Raw genomic sequence first — 14414 nt, forward strand, 5'->3', positions numbered from 1 at the left:
GGGATCCCATCTGGGCCAGTAGAGTGGGTGTTAATTTTTTTATGAGATTCAGGAGACCGGCTTTAGAAAAGGAGATGGGACAGGAGTTATGAATTGAATCGAAAAAGATGTATTGGGGGGGGGGGGTGAAGGATCAGAGGAAAAAAAACAGAAGAGAAGGCCCGGTTAAATTCGGAGGCAAGATCGAGGGGAGAGGTTAGATCGAGGAGGTACCTGCTGATTTGGGGCAAAGAAAATTCCAAAATTTTGAGGGATTAGTTTTGAGATAGGAAGGCAATGAGCGGGATAAGTAGTTGGATTTGTGGCGAGAAATAAGGTCTTTGAGGTTACGGGTAGAGGTCGAGATTTTGTTTCTGAGAGTAGAGGAGTCGTTAAATTTGAGTTTAGAGACGTCACGTCGAATTCTTCTTTTGAGATGGATAATGTCACGGTTGATCCAAGGGTTGAAGAAGCTTTTAGATGAAGAGCATTTGGTAGGAACAGTGGCTTTACATTTATCGATAGCGGCTTTGAATTTACTCCAGAGACGTTGAATATCGTTGGAAGAGGAGATGAAGTCAGGAAAGTGGGTACGAAGGATATTTTGCATGAGAGGGTAGTTGGCCTTGTTGAAGTTAAGTTTTCTGGCGCGAAAAAAGGGAGGGATGATATGATGAAGGAAGAAATCTAAAAAAGGGATTTTGTGATCGGAACAGCCATCAAAAACTGAAAAATTGGAAACCGGAATTTTGTTGGAAACTGCAATTAGGTCTAATGTGGAGATTGAGTGATTGGATATTCTTGTGGGTTCCAAGATGGTTTGGACGAGGTTAAATTTTAGGAAAATGTCGAGAACTCTATTGTTAATACCATGGTTTCCCGAGAGGGGCTGCATTTTATGCCAATCAATACCGGGTAGATTCCAGTCACCGGCTAAAATTAAAAGATGAGAATTATGAAATCGGTCCAGTATTGTTTCAAGTTCAATGAAGTAGTGAGGGTCCGAGGCAGGGGGTATGCAAAGGGAGAAAATTGCAATGGGAGTGCAGTTGTGATGGTGCCATTCGGCAGCGACAATTTCAATATTTGATTCAAGAGGGATTTCAATTAGGGGTAATTTAACTGTTGAAAACAAGGGCAACGCTTCCTCCGCGTGTGTTTCCATCTTTACGAAAGGCAGAGAAATTCGGTGGTAGAAATTCGGTGTTGCTGATATTACTGTGCAACCAAGTTTCTGTAACCGCAAGAAAGTTGGGATTATGAGCTAGTAGGATGGATTCGAAGGAAGATATTTTGTTAATTATGCTTCTTGTATTAACTGTTCCGATTCTGAAGAAATTATTTCGGAGAGGAGAATGGGAGATTAGGGGAGTGAGGTTTCGAGGGGTGGGGACTAAAGGGAGAGGAGGTGAAGGTAGGGGAAGGTCAGAAGGAGGAGTAATACTGGGAGGGGTTTGGGAAAGCGGTATAATATCATTAAGGCTGGGATCCCAGATGTATTTGATGTTATTGATAAGAGCAAAGTTATGAAAAAGTAAACTAACTTTCAGACCGGACTCACGGTATTTTTGGGAGGCCCCCCAGATTTGTCCACGTAGCCTGCGTGTCTCAGGTGAAAAGTCCTCTGAAATTGAGAGGCTGGTGTTTCTTAATTTAAATGAATTTTTAAGGATTTCAGTTTTGGTTTTGAATTTATTAAATTTAATAATTGAAAGTCTGGGGCCTGAGATTCTTTCAGAGCCAATTCTGTGACAACGGTCGATGTCGGAGGCGGAAATTTCAAGTTCTAGGAGGTCAGAACAGCATTTAAGTATTTTAGATTCAAGGGTCGCGGCGGATTCAATGTCTGAGGTCTCCTCCGGTATGCCGCGAAAAATTAGGTTTGACCGACGTGAGCGGTCATCTAGGTCGATAACCTTTGAGGCGAGAGAAGAACGAAGTGTGGAGAGGTCAGAGACTTGTTGTTGGAGATCCTCAATAGGTAAAAATTTGTCCTCTACCGCACTCAGACGTTCAGATAATCCATTGAGTTGGACACTAAAGGAATCTTGCTTTTGGGATAGGAGCTTGAGTTGGCTTAGTATGGCGAGTTGGGTATCCTGGATATTGAGAAGGATGGAGGAATCGGAGGGGGAAGGATTGTCTGGTGCTTTCGAAGGGTCAGACAGGGAACTTGATCGTGTTTGAATTAACAATTAACTATACACAATTCAATAAATTAACACAAAACCTGGCGAAAATTCAGCACTGGAAATAATTTTAAACTAATTAAAGAAAAAAAAATCCTGAAACCGATAAAAATTTTGTACTTGATGAATCAAAAATAATTGAAATAATTCCAACATCAATAAAAATTCAGAAATTACAGGGGGGGGGGGATTTCAGAATTGCTGAAACTTCAAAATTAATGCAAGAAGTAATTTCAGAATTCATGAAAGCCTCCAATAGTTTACCGTGAGTGCAGGGGTTAACAATGCACGGTGCCCAGTGCGACCGCTCCTGTCGCACACTCCTAAGAGGGGCTCTCACTTTCACAGCGGAAATCACTTTTTCTCATTTCTCTTTGACAGCCTCAACCGTTTTCTCCACTGAGGGCAAAGCAAGAATTGGGGAACGGGGGAGGGGGTGAGACTAAGGTGAAGAGGTGCTTGGCTAGTCAGTGCATATCCTGTTGTTTAATATTTTGTTGGCTGGGCTATGCCCTCACACCCCGTAGGCTGGGATTTCTTGCGGGCCCAAGTAGGAGGTGGATTTAAGGACCGGCGCACAACCTGGGCCGCATAAAACCAAAACATTACACTTTTTTCTAATTTAAGGGGGTCCAGTATTTACTTTTGTCGTATCTGCCCCTCCCCAAGCAAAACATTTCACGGGCTCTTCTGTAGTTAATTTACAGCTTGAAAAACCCCAAAAAATTATGTTAATTGTTCCAGGCCAGTTCCCATGTCAGCCCTTCCCTTGTGTGGTCAAATGCCAAACTTGGAAATTGGGCGTCGACATCTGCACAACAATTTTATTTAATTTAATAGTTTAACTTGAAAATTATTGGCAACATTCCCAGTTTAAACAACAGCGGATGGTTTTTCTACAGTTAATTACACAAAAGAACACAAAAAAAAAAAGGAAATTTAAATAAAAGCAAACTTACGTGGGGTAGAATCTAGTTCATCAATATGTCACTATGAAATCCTTTGAACTTTGAAAAAAAAAACAAATCTTAAGCATTTTTTTGCTCACATAGGAGCGTTTCACTATTCCACACATGGCCCCCACATCCTGGAGTAGGGCCCCCCCGACCAGACTTTCACGGGCCCCTTTATGATGGATTTATAGCGTGAAAAAACAAAAAATAATGAAAATCGTCCCGGGCCCCAGGGCTGGGTTAATAGTTCAATCTTACACGAACGGCAAGGAATGGTTCGATTCTGTACATGCAGCTGGTCATCCGACAGAGATGAACACTTACACAACATAGGAAGTCTAACAGTACAACAGAAACGATTTTTTCCCCCTTCATATGGTAGGTATACTGCCTATCTATTCAAGGAACAGCCAAGCTGCACACCAATTGTATGCTATCAGCGGCTCCCTTTTCGCTGCGTAGTAAAAAAGACCAACAGCTAAAATATTGTTAATTGAACGCATGTGTTGAATGGGTCTGCAAAACTATTTTTTCCTCTCCCTAAAGAAATAGAAGCTATATCCGTTCACAATTCCCATTCCACATTACAATTCCACATTGTAAGCGGGAAAATGTTTCAAACGGGAAATCTTAATTAGAATTAGCGGGAGTTGGGATCACGAAAATAAGTTGTACAACGGGTGAAAGCGTTTTAAGTGGGAACGGTATAAGCAGGATCGACTATATATGGGGTGGGGAGCTAATTTTCAAAGAAATTTCGCATTTATACTAAGAGCTGTTGAATGATAAACGAAGTTACAATTTGCTAACACCGAGTGTTTAAATATTGAATGATACATATGCATAATAGAATGAAGATATCTGCGACAAAGCTCAACCAGTATTTTAGAGCCTCAAAGTTTGTTTTGAATTTTGACGTATCACACCATCGCCTCTTCAGAGTTTGCTATAAACGTCATTCCGACTACCTAGCAATTTTCCTACATTTCGAAACACAGCATCCTATTTCGTTTATTATTATTTTGGCGTAGAATCTTCCTGATTGGCTCACAAATACCGCATAGTGATTGGATGTGGGGCATAGAAATCGCCAATTCTGAGCACGATCATTTCTTTTCCTCAAAACGATGACACTGGCACGAGCAGGAAATTTTTTCCCCTGAATATTCTGAGGGAAAATGGACTACTTACTTGACGTCACAAGCAGAGTGCGGAGGCCTTCTATCTCTACATGTGAGTGTGATCAACACCTCCTAATGATATACGCACTTTTTGCGTACAAGTATAGAGATGAATAGAGTCCCCGTATCAGAGTCGCAACTAGATACTTGATCAGCTGGGGCAAGCTCGGATTTTGGCGGCCGTTGTAACGTTGAAGGAGAGGTTAAAGGGTGAAATTTGCGCTCTGTTTTGTTCGGGGCACCAGACCTGCCCCAAATTATTATAAAGCTCTACATTCCACACTAAATTGATGTCGTTGCTTTTTTATCATGCACAGTTTTAGTTTTTTGACATGACAAAATGACATTTTTCTTATTCATATATCATGTTTTGGCGCAGTTTGGCCAAATTGGTCCTTGCGCCAATAAATTGAAAATCCAATCCACACTAAATTAAACAGGCTCCGAACAAACACAAAGTGCTAATTTATTATTGCAATTCAAAAAAAAAGAAAGCATGAAACTTTTTATTTCCAAATTTTTTGCTATAGTAACCAAATGAGTTTTTTTTTACTTATTTTTGTTTAAGTCCCCTTATATATTTCAAATTAAAATTGATTAAAAAAAGCAATGCAAAGCAGTCTTACTTTTTTCAGATTCCAAAATGATGTCAAATTCAAGAAAGGGACCTACATATACATTCGTTTCGTAACTTTATAATGATTGATAACACAAGCTTATGACAAATTGAATAAATACAAAAAAAAAAAAAAAAAAAAAATTATATGCCTAATTTCTGATACTTTAAGTGTTAAATCTCATCTTTTAACTACTCAGATTCTATGATAGGTGTGGAAATATCCTGCCATCAAATGAAAGGTCTAAATTATTTTTTTTATGTAGATTTGTATCTATGACTGCTTATATTGGCCGGCCTCAGCATTGAGTGGGGGGAAGGTTTACTTCTAGGATTACATTAAAGCATTTTACTACCAACACTCAAAAGAATGGCAATGAATGTTCAACAAATCTTTGCCTGCATTTTTTAATGGCAGCCTCTTTGTATGAAAAGTCTTAGAGCACATGCAATTTCCTGTTTTTACAATTATTTCATTTTGCTGAAGCCCCTTCTATAGTTTGTGTCACGGCCTACTGTTAGCCCCACAACCTATATCGTAAAACCACCCAGATTACATGCAACACTTTTCATTTTTCCCTCCCTCCCTCACGTTAATGTTACTTAAATGGGGGAAAAATTGTCACTCTTTTCAGAAATTTCGATGTGGCTCCCTTATAAGCAGCCGTGACTCCCCTTTTGCGAAATTTTCATCCGGTCCCCCCCCCCCCCAATTTTCTTAGGGCACCCGGTTGAGAACCACTGCTCTAAAATATCGTAGACGAAAGTGTGCTTCACCTGTTCCAAACTCGGTCATGAAGCTAACGCAAACCCTCAAATAAAGAATTTCTAATGCCCACAAATTTTACCATGCCATAAAGAAAATGGAAACCAAATTTGGTGCTACATTCTGAGCTATAAAATTATGGCCGGTTTAATTCAAAACCGTCTAATTCAGAGAGGTGTCCGAGTTCACAGGTTTTACTGTATTTATTTTATATTATAGATCTGCTTATTCAACCGTGAAATATATTTTACATTTTACCTGGTGCAGTGAGTCGTCGTAGGTACTGAATAAATACACTGATATTTTCAAACTTCCCGCAGTGTCTGAAACAGTCGCACGGTAAACCATGGTAGGTATATTCTGCATTGCCTTCAGAATTGAAAGAGACATCAAATTCAATACTGTTTGCACCTTCATCGAGAAAATCTTCAACTTGGTACAAAGCGTTGACCATATGCGCGATATTCCATACCGGACGTTTCAAGTCTCCATTGACAGAGAACTGCATGGTGTTTTCCTGCAAAGCAAGGTACGTTTACTTTGCAAACTGATCAATCTTTATATGCTAATTTTTTTTATTCTGAAATTTTTTTTTGAAATGAAATCAAATTTATTACTATCATATAACAGTACAAAAAAAAAGAAAAATTTACCAAGGAGTCAATAAAAAAAAAAGACCTATTCTGGTAAATGCTAGTAAAAATTAGTATGCAAAACAGAATAGGCAACTAAAAGAATCAAAATTATTCAAATTATAATAAAAATTCGTGGCAACAGAGGAGTGCAATTTAAGAACAGTTCAACATGCTGCATCCAAAAATGTATATTTTTAGATGCTGGAATAAAAGCAAAAACGACTAGATGCAGCATGTGATTAAACTAAACTAAACTGTTACGTTATTTAAGAATTACATAAGCAACAGAAAAACATTAAAACAAATTTTCTATACCATCAAGTGGGAACATGTATTGCTTGATACATTTTTTAAAGGATGATAAATTAGTATTGTGAGTGATTTCTGGTGATAATGTATGCAGAATTTTGGGATATGATAAGTAAAATGTTTCTTCAGCAGTGTTTTATGAGGTAACGGAAGTGAATACATATTATTTAGTCTATTTGAAGATCGAGATGTATTTAAAGGCAAGGAGAATTGACCTTTGTATAAGAGAATAGATTTATAGAAATATAATTGACGCAATGTAAGTATTCCAAGATGTTGAAGTTGTATTGATCAAAAAGTAAAATTATTTGTGATGATTCTAATTATTCTCTTATGGAGGCTGATTATAGGGTAAATGGTTGAAAGGTAGTCAGAACCCCAGACAGAGGTAGACCATATAGTAGGAGTGAGCGAAACAAGGAGTAATAAAGAGTAAAAACGACTGATTCAAGTAAGGTTTGAGATAGTAAAATTTATAAATTGCTAGCCGTAGTCTTTTTTGCAAGTACTTGACATGACTTCCATTTAAGATTGTGATCAATGTATATGCCAAGGTATTTAATTGTAGTAACTTGTTCGAGACATTAACAATTACAATCAACCCTAAGAGTACAATTGTGATTATGGAAAATTAAATTTGGGTAAAAGTGAATGTGTTAGATTGGGAAGAGAAATTTATGAACAGTTTTTGATGTATTTATCTGAAGGTTGTTAGCAAGAAACCACTTTCGAATTCTAATTAAATCAGTATTGATTAGGTTATTCAGAGATTGTAAATAGTCAGATGAGTAAAGTAATACATTGTCATCGGCGAAAGTTGTGATACATTTATCATTTAAATACTTGATTTTATCGTCTTAAACACCGTTAGAAACATTTCACATACGTGTCCAGATTCAAATACAATCCGCGTGTGCAGCTTCATTTTTCCTAACAACGGTGCGGCGGGCGCATTATGTACAGTCGCGTTCACAATGTTCACTTCAAATTTTCTTAAACCTGACAAATATTAGATGGCGTGTTCTAAAAAGTAACTTCCGGCTCAATGCGTTAACTAAATGATAGAATTAATGAGAAGCATAATCACATCTACTGAATAATAATTTGCAAAGCTTGTTCATTGGTCATGTTGGTTTCCTCAGACCTGATCGAGTGTTCTAAGGGCAAATCAGATAATCATTATCTATGTGGCAGTGGAAAATCTATACAAATACAACGCCACAACAGGCAAATTGCCCAACGAGGTGGCTGACTTAAGAACATCATGGATCCCCGAGCCATTTTTTGGAGGCCCTACCTACTACTGGATTGGATTTTCAATTTATTGGCGCAAGGACCAATTTGGTCAAACTGCGCCAAAGCAAGACATAAAAATGAGAAAAATGTCCTTCTGTCATGTCAAAAAACTAAAACATAAAACGGAAAAAGAAACGTAAAACAATGACATGAATTGTAAAAACTATAATTTGTCATAAAAACCAATGGCTTTGATGAATTTAAAAATGCGAGATGCATCGCTATTATCATTTAAAATGTCATGAAGTGTAAGATGATTCTGACCAAAAGCGGTCGTAAAATGATGACGATGATGTGAACAAGTAAAAGCATGAACAATGGTCAATGGACTTTGACAATGAGGGCACTCTGGTTGACTCTCTCGTAATAACAAATATGATTGTGTTAGGCGACTGTGTCCTATGCGCAACCGGGCAAGCAGAACTTCCTCCTTTCTGTTAGTTCTGCAGCTCGAACGCCAAAGGCCAAGTGTGGGCTTGATGGCATGAAGTTTATTATTTATCTGATGGTTCCAATGATCCTGCCAGCGGTGATGCATCACTTCCCGGAGGATTGAGAAGTGGTCACTGGCAGGTACCAAAAGGTTATTGTCAATGTTAGTTGTTGTTCGAGCTGCGGTGTCTGCTTTTTCGTTGCCCGGTATTCCTACATGACCTGGTACCCAGTATAATTTTACTGTGGTACCATGATGAATGAGGTAATGCAGTTCATGAAAAATGGCATGAATGAATGGATGAGTGTGAAACGTACAGGAACACAGTGCTTGTAACGCGCTGAGAGAGTCACTATAAATGATGCATCGTCGGTGGCGTTTGCGTCGTATATGACGTAGAGCCTGAAGGATTGCGTACAGTTCTGCCGAATAAATAGAGAATGTGTCTGGAAGTTTGAAAGATGTCTCCTCACAGCAGATGTAGGCACAACCGACATGCCCAGGGCTCTTGGAGCCGTCGGTATATATGGGGAAGTACCTATTGTACCTACCCCTGTGCCTAAAGAATATCTGTCGATATATGACATCTGCTGTGGTGGCTCTAGGGTATAATGATAATGAAAGAGAGACATCTGGCAGAGACTGCTCCCATGGTGCCAGTTGCCAAGCAACTGGGGCCACACGACTGATGTCTAATTCTAGTTCTTCCACAAGTGCCCTCATACGAAGACCGTAAGATGGAACACATGAAGGGCGAGCAGCAAATAGTCTATGAAATGAGGGATTAAAAATGACACGATGAAGTGGATGACCTGGTAAAGACTTCATTTTGATATAATATTTCAAAGAAAGTTGTTGGCGTCTTGATGTCAGTGATGGCTCGTTGCATTCGACATACAGGCTCTCCATTGGAGACGTCCGGAATGCTCCAGAACAAATCCGCAGGGCGAGATGGTGGACTGGGTCGAGCACACTCAGATAGCTCCGAGGTGCCGACCCGTATACAATGGAGCCGTAGTCGAGCTTCGATCTTATTAAAGCTTTATATAAGTGAAGGAGCGACTTACGGTCAGCTCCCCACGATGTAGAAGAGATGACCTTCAAGAGGTTCATCGTCTTCATGCAACGAGCTCTTAATTGCGCAATTTGAGGTTTAAATGTAAGTTTCTTGTCAAATGAAATGCCGAGGAATTTTGTATTCTCTACAATAGGTATTTGACTATTATTTAAAAATAATTGTGGGTCATCATGAAGCTCACGACGCCGGCAAAAATGCACAGCGACGGTTTTGTCAGCGGAGAAAGAGAAACCGTTATCATGAGCCCACTTGCTGATCTTGTTGAGAGAAGTTTGTAATTGTCTCTCGGCTGACCTCATATTCACTGATTGATATGATATTAACAGATCATCCACGTAAAGTGCGCCAGTGACTGACAACGGGAGTTGGTTCAACACCCCGTTGAGTCTCAAAATAAAAAGTGTCACACTTAAAATACTACCTTGAGGTACACCTTGTTCTTGAATTTGGGGAGTTGATAATGTGCTTCCGATCCGTACCTGGAAGATGCGGCGAGCGAGAAAGTTCTTAATGAAAATGGGCAAGTTGCCCCGCAAGCCGCAATTATAGAGGTCGGAGAGAATTCCGTGCCTCCAAGTACGATCGTAGGCCTTTTCTATATCGAAAAATATGGCTAGCATATGCTCCCTCTTCACAAATGCTTGTCTTATTGATGTCTCAAGGCGTAACATATTGCAAGTTGTGGACCTGAACCGTCTAAAGCCGCTTTGATGTTTAGATAAAATATTGTTAACCTCAAGGTAGTGCATAAGGCGATAGTTGACCATGCGTTCCATCAGCTTACATAGACAACTGGTCAAAGCAATAGGTCTGTAACTGTTCGGTTGTTGAGGATTTTTGCCAGGCTTCGGGAATGCAAGAACAATGGCTGTTCGCCAGGTGTCAGGAAATGAATGACTGACCCAGATCCGATTAAATAATATGAGTAAATGTGACAGTGATTCTGGTGATAGATGCCGAATCATGGAATAATGAATGGCATCGGGCCCTACAGCTGAGTCAGGACTTCGCTGCAAGGCCGTCGTCAGTTCATGAAGGGTGAACAATGAATTGTACCCCTCCGGTGTAAAAGGCCGGAAGGTGTACGATGTACGTTCGGCTGATGATTTAATGGGATGAAACGATGGGGGATAGTTCGCATCACTGGAGACAGCGGCGAAATGGGCGGCGATGGTATCCGCAATATCCCTCATATCGCTGATAATAGTGCCATTGGCATTTAAAATGGTAAGTGGATGAGACTGATAATGACCATTGATTTTTCGGATCCGGTCCCAAATGACTTTAGATGAAGTAGATGAATTGATTCCCGTGGTAAACTTTCGCCAGGACTCGCGTTGAGCCTGGCGCCTGGTTCTTCTCGCTATCGCCTTTGCTTTTAAAAATGCCAACTTGTTGTCATGGGTAGGATACCGCCGGAACCTACTCCATGCTTTCTTTTGTGCTTTAATAGTAAGATTACATTCGTGGTTCCACCAAGGTTTAGGAAATTTAGGAAGTTTCGAGGAGACTTTGGGTATTGTTTCATTGGCTGCTGAGATCATACAACTGGTCACAAGGTCGACACAATGGTCGACGTCGGGTTGCGAAACCATATCCTCCGTGATTTCTGCCTTGACCGTGAAGTCTGCCCATCGGGCGGCCACAAGCTTCCACCGAGGAGGACCCTCAGGTATGCTATGGCTTCGATCAAGGCACTTAACCACTAGAGGAAAATGATTGCTCCCGTGGAGGTCCGGATCAACCGACCAGGACCAGTTCGGCAAGAGTGAAGGTGAACATAACGATAAATCTATTGCAGTGAAACTATTGTTTGGGGCATGGAAATGAGTGAAACTGCCATCATTCATGATGGCGAGGTCCATGTCTTCTAACAGCCGTTCTACCATTTCCCCACGAGGGGTGTTGCTGTTAGAACCCCATATTATGTTATGAGCATTGAAGTCTCCAAGAAGAAAAAATGGTGGAGGTAATTGATCAATCAGATCTTCTAGATCTCTCTGTAAAACGGTGTCATTTGGTGGCAAATAAATAGAACAGATGGTAATTCTTAGGCCTGTAGAGATTTCCACCGCGATGGCTTGCAGGTTCGTGCGCAGCGTTAAAACGCGCGACGACACGTGATGTGGAACCAGCAGAGCAACACCGCGGCAAGCTCTACTCCCGTCATCGTAGTCAATACGAAAGAGGGAATGTCGCCTGATGTTCCATGTCTCCGAGGGCTTCGTAAAAGTTTCCTGGAGTGCCACGCAAACAGGATGATAACGATTGATCAAATCCTTGAGATCTTCATAATTGGATCTAAGACCACGAATGTTCCATTGAATTATGTTGGCCATAAATTAAGTAGAATTAGACGGTTCAAGATCTTTAAATTTATTCCGGTCTAGTTTACGGCGAGTAGTACCGGAATCTGATCTATTGTCAAGCTCCATGTCACCAATTGATTTGTCATCAAGAAGTGACACATTCTTCATGGATGGACATTTCAGCGCTCTCTGTACAGCTTTTCGTGAATATCCGGTCTTGAATGGTTTCTTTTTTGATTTGTTTGCAGAGTTGATTTTTGGTTTAGTATCTGTAGTTATTTTGAATGTGTTAGCCGTTGCTTTTCCCACTTCTTCTTCGGAGGTAATGGACTCCCTCCGGAATCCAGCGGAGCAACAGCAGCCACAACTATTGCACGGTTGGTTAGATGATGATGTTTGAGTTGATGTGTCAGCTATTGGTTCAGTCTGAGTTGTTACAGATGCTTTGGTGACAGTGTTAGTCTTATTAGCTGACGATGGATTTGCTACCATATTAGAGTATGATCTAGTACCTATTGGAGTTTGGTTAGAGATTATACGACGGCGTGCTTCGATATATGAGATGTTGTTAAGGACCTTGATCTTCTGGATCTCTTTTTCTTCATTCCATTTCGGACACTTTCTGTCAAATGCGGGGTGAATGCCACCGCAATTGACGCACTTGAATGATGTTGAAGTGCAGTTGTCCGAAATGTGGTCCTTCTCACCGCATTTTGCGCAGGTGGGTTGACTTCGGCACGCCGTTCGTGAGTGACCGAATTTCTGGCAGTTAAAGCATCTAACAGGGTTAGGAATGTATGGGCGGATTTTGAGGCTATAATAGCCTATCTTAATATCTTTCGGCAATGTCGGTGATGAGAATGTCAGGATTATGTTACGTGATGGAGCTGGATTGCCATCTTTGCGGCTCATGATATGCTTGGCAGATGTTACGCCTTGAGACGCCAGCTCTTCTGTTAGTAGTTCTTCATCCATGTTAATCAAGTTAGTATCTGAAATGACACCACGTGAATAATTCAACGTGGGATGAATTTTTGCTGTTATGGGAATATTCCCAAGAGATGTGAGCTTTTGAATAAGTTCGGATTGTTTCGGTGTGTTAGTTTCAATTAGAAGGTCTCCTGAACGAAGAGCCTTCACTGATTTTAATGTGCCTATTGCGCCGTAGAGAGCTTTGTCTATTAAGAATGGTGATGCTTTGGCCAGAGGTTTATCGGTGTCAGTAGAATGCAAGAAGAAAAATGAAACAGTAGGAGCAGGTTCAGTGACAATTGTTTCGCTCATAGCTATACGTTGACGTTTTGGTGCATTTGTATTTTTCCCCATTTTGGAGATAGTTTGTTCGGCCCCTACCGACCATGCCCACCATGGAGCCCTACGAGGGGACGCGCACACGTAACCGGTGAAGGTTAGTGGCAACGCCAGGTTAGGTAGGAACTATACACCACCGAAACAGGCGAGCAGACGCGTTCCAGATCCAAGAGCGACGTGAAGCAGCACCAAGAAACCTCACGAAGTCCGGCAGGCACGGTCCCTCTACCTGCCCAGTAGTGTAACCCCTTCAGCCACCGAGGCGACCAGCCGATTGACCCAGACGGGGCTAATCCAGGCCTCCCGTTTCGGCTGAATCCGAGGCCAAAGCTAGCGCATCAGGCTAACCAGGATCCCCATCTCCAGCCTTACGGGTCTCCACGCACGGCAAACACGCAGGTAGACAGCGTCCCGGATGGAGCATACGCTAGAAGCAATGCCCCATCCGGGAGGACCCCTCCCCGCCGGAGCGGGGCCCACAATGAGGGGTTGGACACAGAAGACAAACATGTACAGGACGAAACGAGACGCAAGACATGTACTGCAAGATGTGTAAAAATAAACATGTAATTTGGGCTATTGAAGGTGAAGTATATGAGCACAAAAAGCGATGACAATGACGTGTGATAGATTTGGCGTTACCCAGGGTGCACCACGAGGAGGCCTATCACATTACACCCCCTACCTACTACTGCTACACCACACATGCACCCCCCCCCCCACGCGGAACCCCCAACGAATCGGTACATGCGGGAATGTGCGTGTACGTGTAGTGAAACCTGACGTGAAGTTTTTTTGTGTTGTTTCTCTGTAATGCTTGTTATGTGTAGTGCTGCCATCTGCCACCAGTTTTTCTAACTATGAGTGAAGTGTTATGATTGAATGATTTATCTTTGTAGGACTGTTGCTCTCTGTGGCGAGACTTTTTAACGGGAGATCGGCTCGCATTTGCGCCTTGAAGTTGGGAACCACAGAAAACCAACTTCAGCCGACCACCACTGTGGGGTTCGAACCCGGATCCTCGCATCGCGAGTCCGTCACTATAACCACTCGACCACCACAGCGGCCTGAAAGCTTATACTGCTGATAAGAATAATAAATTCCCGTATGCAATATGCCTTTGGGATCCAGCGACTTCAATAGCAAACTCGTGTGATCGTGAATCAGATTTTCAAGAAAATATCCTCAAACAATAATCGAACAGAATAAAGAACTTGAAAAAGTTGCATATCTCAAAGCGGATGGATTCAAGTCATTGATTTCAGTAGAAAAGTAATGAGGAATCACAAAACAATTATAAGAAACTTCCTTCAGAAAAAAATTAACTCGCAACAGCTGCAAGTCTTTAAAGCCGGATTC

At 41.3% G+C, this 14414-nt stretch overlaps 1 protein-coding gene across 1 annotated transcript in view; it reads right to left on the minus strand.

Moving 5' to 3' along the window:
- The window catches only part of LOC149074625 (dermonecrotic toxin SpeSicTox-betaIIA1-like), a 137952-nt gene extending 131760 nt beyond the window's left edge, over positions 1-6192 (minus strand). The window contains exon 1 of the mRNA XM_089247361.1: positions 5943-6192. Within this exon, the coding sequence (XP_089103487.1) occupies positions 5943-6192 (250 nt within the window). The remainder of the gene's footprint in view (positions 1-5942) is intronic.
- Positions 6193-14414: the final 8222 nt, after the last annotated feature.

This window comes from Pholcus phalangioides, unplaced genomic scaffold (assembly GCF_987345545.1).
Source record: "Pholcus phalangioides strain wild (caught in Gottingen) unplaced genomic scaffold, Ppha-v1.0 ptg000017l_1, whole genome shotgun sequence".
In the NCBI taxonomy this organism is placed as follows: domain Eukaryota; kingdom Metazoa; phylum Arthropoda; class Arachnida; order Araneae; family Pholcidae; genus Pholcus; species Pholcus phalangioides.